This window comes from Alligator sinensis, unplaced genomic scaffold (assembly GCF_000455745.1).
Source record: "Alligator sinensis unplaced genomic scaffold, ASM45574v1 scaffold1361_1, whole genome shotgun sequence".
Lineage (NCBI taxonomy): Eukaryota > Metazoa > Chordata > Crocodylia > Alligatoridae > Alligator > Alligator sinensis.
In genome coordinates, this window is record NW_005843274.1 from 1,596 (window position 1) to 10,057 (window position 8,462).

Consider the following 8,462-nt stretch of genomic DNA (forward strand, 5'->3'; position numbering starts at 1 on the left):
GCTGCCCTTTGCCGCCGCTCCACCCGCCGGCTCGCCCTGGAGCTGGGGATGTCCGGCCTGGGGCAGAGTCCAGCAGCCCTAGGCCTGCCACAGCTCCTCTGGGGTGAGGACGAGGCCAAGCAGGGCTGCGAGGGGTCACTCCCGCCAGCCCGGCCTTCGCGCCCCCAGCACCGGGCACGGTTGGCAGTGTCCTGCGTACAGCCCGCGCCCGGCTCAGCTCCCCAAACCTCAGGAAGGAGCACGAGGACCCACGAAGTGATTTGGGGATGAGGTCGAGCTCTGTCCCCTGAAGCGCCCCGTCATGCCGGCTCCGGGAAGGGGCAGCACGGTGGACGCGCAGCCTGAGACGGGCCTGGCCGAGCCCCTGTCTCCTGCGCCAGCCGCCCCGCGCTCCCCTGTATGGAGCCCAATGGCACAAGGTGTCTGGCCGGTGCCCCAGAGAGGTGCCGGCCCTGCTGCGAGCACCCCCTCTCTCCCCCTCCCAGTGTTTTACTGTCAGTCGCCCGGGACCGTAAAGCAAGTGGTGTCTGTGGCGATTTCCCCTTGGAAAGCGCCTGGTCCTGTGCTGCCCTGTCCTTCCCTGGGTTGGAGCGCGGCAAAGCAGGCGCTGCCACCCCAGGAGCCCTGGCGCGCGCACGGCGGCTGCTCGCCATCTCCTCTGCCAAGCAGCAGGAGCTCTGGGTTTCTCAGGCGCTGCCAGCACCCTGGGGACGTCTCGGGGCTCTCCTGTCGTTCCTTCAACACCCCTCTAGCTAATGACAGGCTAAAGCAGCTGTAAGCCCCTTCCTTCCCGAGCCCTGCCCCAGCCCCATGCCCTGTCTGGACAGGTGCCTGGGGTAGCCTGGACTTGCCTGGGCCCGAGGGGCCGGTCTCAGCCCGCTCTGGAAACAGCGTGCCCTGCAGTAGCCCTAGCTCACCTGACCTGTGCCTCCTGACCCCTCACCCTGGCACCCGCTGCCCCAGTACGACCCTTGCCCCGGCCTGTTTACCTGGGATTTGAGCAGCTCGGCGTCAGCACATTCCCTTCCCTGGGGAGGCAGCGAGGCCAGAGGGCAGGGACCAATGAGCAGATCCAGGGCCGAGCAGGGCTATAAACCCTGCGTCCCCCCGGGCTGGGGCATGCTGCTGCTCTGACCCTGTTCAGCTGAGCTCTCAGGTGAGCTTGGGGCAGGCCTGCGCTTGCAGAGTGGGGGGATGGGGGTGGCTTGGGGCCCTGCCTCCAGGAGATGCAGGGCTTGGGGTTTCCCCCCAGTGGGTGCAGAACCTGCTGCCTCCTTGTGCTGGGGAGCTCGGCAGAGCCCCTGCTCCTAGCACTCTGCCATCCCTCCCAAACCACCCCAACGTGACCAGGGACAGCGCAGAACCAGCCCGGGGTTGCAGGGACCTGGCTGTTGCCTGGGGGGCACTTAGGGCATGTCTGCCTTTCAGGGGCACCCGGTGCCTTTGCTTCCCTGGCAGGGTTGAGCCCCACTGTCCGCAGCAGGGACAGGAGGAGGCACGTGGCCCCTGTGCCCCTGGCAGGGAATGAACCCCGCTTCCTCCTGCACACTGCCACCGAGCCCAGGGCTCCTCAGCAAGCCCTTGCTTGATTGGAGCCAGGGGTGGCCCCCCAAGGGTCCCCCTCAGCTCTCAGTCGCAGGCCTCTTCCCTGAAGGTCCCGGAGTGCAGAGCTTGCCAGAATGAAGGTGCTTGCTATGGCCATGCTGCTGCTTTGCTTGAGCCACCTGGAAGGTAAGAACCTGCCTGGGAGAAGCGCCCTCCTCTCCCTCCCCCTCAGCAGGGGCTGCCCCTGACCCCAGGGCCTGACCTCACCTAGGCAGATCCCTGCACCCCAGCCCACAGCTCCCCCATGCCTCTTGGAGCCTGCCAGGAGCTGACACACTTTGCCAAGCAATCCTGCATCTGTGGAGGGAGGAGTTTAGTAGGAAGAGCAAAGAGCAGATCAGGACTCCTGGGTCCCCACCAAGCTCCGGGAGGGACTTTGGCTTAGCAAAGTGGGACAGGAGCTGGAGCAGTCCTGGCACTGCATCCCAGGGGTGGCAGAGTTGGCTGGAGCCCCCCCAGCCCCAGCACTTGTGTGAGGCAGGGCCCATGCATCTTGTGCCCAGGTGCTGTGGTGAGGCGGGAAGCGGAGGCTCCAGCTCCCAACTTGCTGGAGCTCTACACCCACTACATCCAGAGGCTCTCAGACGTCCTGACCAAGGAGCTGCCGGAGAAGATGAAAGCTGAAGAGATCAAGACCCAAGCCAAGTACAAGCCGCAAGGCAGAATGGGAGCGGGCAGGGATGTCTGTGGGGGCCTATGGAAGGGCAGAGAGGCTGGGCAGAGCCTGCAGGGCTGGGGGCAGGGAGGGGGGCACGCTCACCATGGAGGAGCCCTGAGGCTGAAAGCCGGGCACGTGATGGCACAAGACTGGGCACCAGTGCAAGAACGCACTAGCACCAGCTGCCCCAGGGCCTGGGACTGCCCTCACGCCAGAAGCCAGGCAGGGCAGGGGCAGTGGAAAGGGCCAAGCCCCAGGAGCAGAGCTCCCCAGACTGCAGCTGGGGGCCTGCCCAGGCCCTGTTGGCCAAAGGCAGTGAGCTCCAAAGCAGACGTGTCCCCTTGCGGTGCCTCAGGGGGCCCCAAAACTGGGGACAGGGAGGGAGCCCAGCCCGGTCCTGTGTCCCAGGCCCTCAGGAGCTCGATGTCTTTCCCCCAGGGTTTATCTGGAGCAGGCGAATGAGCAGTTTGCCCCCATTGCCAAGCAGCTGCACAACAACCTGGTGGAGCTCTTCACCCAGCTAGTGGAAACCGGCAAGAAGGCCACGGAGCAGTGAGCGAGACCCCCAAGCAGCGTCTCCTGGGCTCCTGTGGAGGGGAGGTGCTGGGCCAGCGCTGTACTGGGGCTGCCGTCCCAGGAACAATAAATCTGGAGATGCCTCTCGCAGTGCCTCATTGCAGCTGGGGGTGGGTGGTGCCTGTGCCCTGGGGAGGTGTATGCAGAGGGGGATGGAGCTCTGCAGCCCGGCAGGCCCTGGGCTTGGGGCCAGTTTGTTGGGCTGCCGGTGGCCCCTGCTGGGAGCGCTGGCCCTGTTCCATAGGAGCGCCGTGGGTGTGGTGGAGGCAAAGCAGATCTCCCAGAGCTCAGCACCAGTGAGCGCCACCACTTCTCTGCCTCTGGGGAGCCCAGCTGGGCCCATCCCTAGGGAGCGCAGCGTCAATCCCCCCCACCCACCTGCCCTGGAGCGTGACATAGGACCCCTGCGCTGGGCACCCAGACCCCCCCACGTGAGCCCTGGGCATCTCCCGCTGTCCCTCCCACCGAGAGCACGACACAACCCCTGCCCCTTGGGCACCCCTGGTGACCCCCAGACCCATGTGGGGCAGGAGTGCTACCCCTGTGCCTAGCCCCTGCTGAGGGGCTGGACCACGGCCCAGCCCAGCCCAGCCCCCCGGGACCACTGAACTGGGGCGGCTCCGCACCTCCTGCGAGTGCCCTCGGGCCGAGCCCATTGCCGAGGCTGGCAGAGCGAGGTGGGGGCCCTGCTCTGCTCGCACCCATGGCAGCATCCACACTGATGGGCACAGGGCTGGGGAAGGGCCAGGAGCTGAGGGCAGAAACCTGGCCCGGCCACACTTGCCCGCAGAGGGCCCACGTTGTTGGGGCAGGCGAGCCCTGGCCCAGACGAGCATGCGGTGGGCCAGGGTCCAGCACGTGGCGGGGAGCCAGGGGTGGCTCGTGCTCGCCTTGCTGAGCCCAGGGCCCAAGGACACACAGACGGGCTGATGCTATTTGCAGCCAGAGGCCCGCCCCGTCGTGGCCCTGAACAAAGATGGCAGCTTTGGCTTCACGGCGCGAACGTTACTTCCGCCCACAGCGTTCTTACCCTCAATAAACATGGCGGCTTGGCTTCCACCCGAGCCCGTTTGGTTGTTGGGCTTGACGCCACTTCCGGCCTCCACCATCCCTCGACCAAGATGGCGGACGAGGCGACCCGGCAGGTGGTGGCGGAAAGGAGGAGTACCAGGCGCTCATCAAGGTGGGGCCCACCCGCTTCCGGGGGGCGCGGGGCAGGGACGGGGTGTGTGTCCTCACGAAAGGGGCCGGGCGGAAACCACTTCCGGTGCGCGTGGGGTGGGCTCTTACGGTGCAGAGCAGTGACCCCCCCCGCCCCCCCCAGTACGTGGAGAACAACAAGAGCGCGGACAACGACTGGTTCCGGCTGGAGTCCAACAAGGAGGGCACCAGGTAGGGGACCCGCTGGTCGCAGGGCCCCGGCTCCGCGCCCGGTCCTCGCTGGGCTGCCAGGGCCGCGGGGTGGGTGTTGCAGGCCGTACCCAGGCCCCTGGTGGGCTGGAGGGAGTGTCCTGTCCTCTCCTCCGCTCTTTTGCAGGTGGTTCGGGAAGTGCTGGTACATCCATGACCTGCTCAAGTACGAGTTTGCCATTGAATTTGACGTGAGTCCCTGTGCCGGCCCGTCAGGGGAGTGGGTCCCCCGTCCCTTCCGCGTGGCGCGGGGGGTGGGTCTCTGCTCGGGTCCCCGTTACCCCGAGAGGTTCTGGCTCCGCTCCCGGCAAGGGCAACCCCCTGGGACCGGGGGTGAGAGGCTGAAGAGGGGGACATGCTGCCAGCGGCTGGCAGGAGGGAGCGTCCTGTCTTGGGAGCGGCAGCCAGGAGCCAGCAGGGAATCTGGGAAGGAAGTGCCAGCTAGGAGCTGCCTGGAGAGGGGGCCAGGGTGCAGGTGAGGCCAGCAAGCATCACGGGCCACCAAAGGCTCCAGCTCGATGGCGACAGATCCGCCCTTCCTGCTAGCCCCACCAAAGGTCCCCTCTCTGGGCAAGCAACCCTGACCCAAGGACGTTAGCTGGCAGGAGAGCAGGGCAAGGGGTGCAGGGGAGGGGGAAGCAGCTGTTGGGTGCTCTTGGCATCTCCCTGCGCTCGTGTACAGGCTTGGGGCAGGGACCTGGGTGTGAGGGTCACTGATGGCGTTTGTCTCTGTGCAGATTCCTGTCACGTATCCATCTACTGCCCCTGAAATCGCCATTCCAGAGCTGGATGGGAAGACGGCCAAGATGTACAGGTCAGACACCCCCCTCATTTTTTTTCCCCCCTCAACCCACCTTGGCCTGAGCTCCTGGGGCCAGGCCTGTCTTTACATCCTCCTTCCACCCATCAATCTATACAGGCTGACGGGAGAGAGGGGGAGGGTCACTTCATCTGCTAGCAAAATGCAGTCGGGCCTGAGGTGAAGCACGGTAGCTGTGGATCCGAACGCAGCAAAGCTGATGCACAGTTCAGGCTGGGAAGCCAAAGCGATGCCCTGGCTGAGGGAGGCCACGCAGGGTCCTAGGGAGGCAGAAGGTGATTTCCTCACACTAGGCAGAGGCTGAGATTACGGGGTGGGGCAGGGCCCTAATGGCAGCTCCTCAGCATGTCCCGCAGCCCCTGTGTCAGACCTGGAGCTGTGCAGCACCACTGCAGGTTCCCCATCCTGCTGGGAGGGGTCTGCCCCATGCTGTGTGCTGAGGGCTGGCTGCTCCTTCACGCTTCTGTCTTGTCTCCTGCAGGGGAGGTAAGATCTGCCTAACTGACCACTTCAAGCCCTTGTGGGCCAGGAACGTGCCCAAGTTTGGGCTGGCTCATCTCATGGCCCTGGGGGTGAGTTGCTGTTGCCAGGGCAGGGGTGGGAGGGAGAGGGGACTCCATGTGAGTTGTGTTCACACCTTTTGTGCTCTCTGCTTTGCAGCTGGGCCCATGGCTGGCAGTGGAAATCCCAGACCTGATTGCCAAGGGACTAATTGAGCACAAGGAGAAGTGACCAACCCTCAGCCCTCGCAGGCACCAGCCCAGCCTGGGCACAGGCAGCTCCACACCCCATGGATTTGAGACACCTGCTGCACTGGGACACCTGGCTCCTGCTCTGGATCCTCTGTGTGATCTGTGCCCTGTGTAGGGGTGGAAGCTGCCCCCAGCTCACCCACAGCACCCAATAAAACAGTAACTGCAGCACCGACTTGCCTGGCTTCTGCCCTGCCAGGGTGCCTGCCTTGCCCGGGGGCTCAGGTTGGGGCAGAGGCTGTGCTGTGAGGCTGCCTTGACACGCTTGCCCAGGTCTGTCTTGGCAGGATGAGGGCTGCTTAGCTGTGCTGTGGGGATCCTATTGGGGGCTCTCTGGTCTGCCTGCCTGAGCACATCTTGAGTCTGCTCTCTCGGTCCTTCTCATTGTAGGGCTTCTGGAGGCCTGGCCTCGGCATATCCCTTAGCTCTGCTTCCTGGCCCAGACTCCCCAGAAATAACAGCTGTCCTGCAGTGAGGGACAGCTGGGCAGGATCTGGAGCTGGGATGCTCCTCTGTGGGGGTCCTGTTGACCCTTTTCTCCTCCTGGTGTGGGTCAGTCTTCCTGCTGGGGCCCCAACTATGGACAGGCACTGACAACTCTGACACTGCTGTGTCCTCACTGTGCCCCTTAGTGCTGGCAGCCCCTCCCCCAGTCCCTTTGGTTCCTGTAGGGCCATGTATGGCCAGTGCTCTCCCTGGTGTCTCCACCTGCAGGGCCATGCACAGCCACGGGCAACAAGGAGGCCCTAGGTGGGCCTGGGGAGGAGGTCTCTGAGCCATGTTTCAGCTCAGACCCTGAGCTGACATCCCATGGCTGTAGCCTCCCCAGTGGCCAGGCCCCATCTCTGCTCCTCATACTGCTTGCTGGTGTGAGGTACCTGCCTTCTAGGCCCAGTCCTCTCTGGTTCAGCCCAGGTGCTGGCTGGATGGGTGCTGTCACCTTAGCTTTCAGTTGCTTGCCCCCCGCACACCCTTGTGACCTGGGGGGAGCAGATGCTTTCTGCCTTCCACAGTCTTGTTGCTTTTGCTGCCAAAGTGCTGTGTCCTGCAGCCCCGGCCTGTGTCTCCTTGCCCCTCCTCCTGTAGTCCTGCCCTGCTGCAGGGAGGGAGCCTTCCCTGCAGTGCTCACTGCCCCTCTGCCCAGGCCTTTCTCCCACTGCCCCTACTGTTTGGCCTATTAAGGCCTGGAGGTTTTATTGAGGGGATACTGCCACTTGCTGCTGATTGGGAGGCCTGTTCCCCTGCTTTCCCAGGACCCAGCAGCCTTGAGCATGGGGGTGACCCTCAGTGCTTTGTTCTTTCTGACAGACTCTCACCTGCTGGACCTAGAGCTCCTTGGTGCGGTGCTGGCCTGGGTTGTATGTTGGTTAGTCTGCCTCAGTCCTGCCCAGCTCTCACTCATGCGCTGTGGGGCTGATCGATGGTTCCTGCAGCATCTAGCACACGTGGCTGCTCCTGGACCCAGATCCCTCTCACCCCAGGCAAAGGGCAGAACTAGACCCAGCAGGGCCTCATGCAGCTTCATGTTTGCCAAGTGGCCAGTAGTCCAAGCCCCAGGGCAAGGCCACCAACCCCTCAGTTCCCAGGGGGGCTGTGTCAGGCAGCAGCTACCGCTGCACAGCAGCCTCCAGATCTGCCAAGGGGCTGAGGATAGGCTACACTCAGCTCTTCACATCGGGGCCTGGGCCTGGCTGAGGGGGAGCTTGGAGAGCATCATGCCTGCAGCAAGTCCCTGGGGCCCAGGCTAGACTCCTGGTGCAGTGCTGGGGGTGGCTTCCCACCTCTGCTGGGGTCAGCCAGGTGTCCGCAGGGCTCCTGCGGGGACAGCTCCCCCACTCCAGCGGTGCTGGCAGGGTCCTTGCAGAGCAGACGTGCCCACGGGTGAAGGTGTGGGAGCTGCTGTGGGATATGAAGGGAACCTGATGGCTAGCCAGGACCCCCTGGCCGGACACAGGCTGGGGACGCGGCGGGAACCAGCAGCCTCTAGCTGCACTGGTCCTGGCAAGGGTCCAGCAAGCAGATCTACCCTCCGTTATATGCCCGCCCCCAGTGGAAGCTGGACCCTTTCCCTGAAGGCGCGGAGGAGCCGCCGCGGCGCGAAGCAGTGCGAACGCAACAGGCGCGAGACACTGCAAGAGCGTGCGGCCTGGCGCTTTGTGCCCGCGGGTCTCAGAGCTCGGCCAAGGCGGCCGGATTGCTGTTTTTAAAATGAACATTGCAAAAGCACAAGCGCGTCCCTTCGCCCCTCGCCGGCTTCCGTCCCGGGTGTGCGGGAAGCACGTGCAGGAGCGCAGCCTGAATGATCCTTCGCGTTCACGCGCTAGCACCGGGCCCGTCTGCGATGTCAGAGCCCGGAAAGCCGCTCCCTGCATCTCCGGTGCGCGCGCTCCCCGCCCCAGGGAGCCCGGCTACACCGGGCACGATTCCCATGACAACCCGCGCTGTCACTCGTGTTGGTGGGGCGGGCGCGGTCACGGCCCCTTTAAGAGGCGGAGGAGGACGCCTCTCTGCCTCCATGGTGACGGCGGTGTGTCACAGGAGCAGGGCGGTGCGGGAGGGGGGCGCTCGGCGAGGCAAGCTTGTGGGCGGGCGGCGCATGCGTCCCCCGCCGGGGGGAGCCCCGGCCGCCGGGGCGGGGCGG

The 8,462-nt window shown here is 64.9% G+C and overlaps 3 protein-coding genes across 4 annotated transcripts in view; all 3 read left to right on the top strand.

The window, feature by feature from the left end:
• The first annotated feature begins 1,007 nt into the window (after window positions 1-1,007).
• LOC102387409 (apolipoprotein A-II-like) lies at window positions 1,008-2,943 on the top strand. Its single transcript, XM_025194685.1, has 4 exons — window positions 1,008-1,156; window positions 1,655-1,731; window positions 2,109-2,250; window positions 2,702-2,943. Exons 2-4 carry the CDS (start codon window positions 1,680-1,682, stop codon window positions 2,817-2,819), a joined length of 312 nt encoding a protein of 103 aa, XP_025050470.1. The 5' UTR covers window positions 1,008-1,156; window positions 1,655-1,679; the 3' UTR covers window positions 2,820-2,943.
• Window positions 2,944-3,815: 872 nt separating this feature from the next.
• Window positions 3,816-5,989, top strand: UFC1 (ubiquitin-fold modifier conjugating enzyme 1). The gene is made up of 7 exons (XM_025194677.1): window positions 3,816-3,843; window positions 3,961-4,022; window positions 4,164-4,231; window positions 4,377-4,440; window positions 4,987-5,063; window positions 5,551-5,641; window positions 5,730-5,989. The coding sequence occupies exons 1-7, from the start codon at window positions 3,816-3,818 to the stop codon at window positions 5,799-5,801; spliced, it is 462 nt and encodes a 153-aa protein (XP_025050462.1). The 3' UTR covers window positions 5,802-5,989.
• A 135-nt stretch (window positions 5,990-6,124) lies between these two features.
• USP21 (ubiquitin specific peptidase 21) overlaps window positions 6,125-8,462 on the top strand; it is a 15,452-nt gene continuing 13,114 nt past the window's right edge. For both annotated transcript variants that reach the window (XM_006038185.2, XM_006038184.2), the window contains exon 1: window positions 6,125-8,198. In XM_006038185.2, coding sequence (XP_006038247.2) covers window positions 8,030-8,198 — 169 coding nt within the window. In that variant the 5' untranslated portion in view covers window positions 6,125-8,029. The remainder of the gene's footprint in view (window positions 8,199-8,462) is intronic.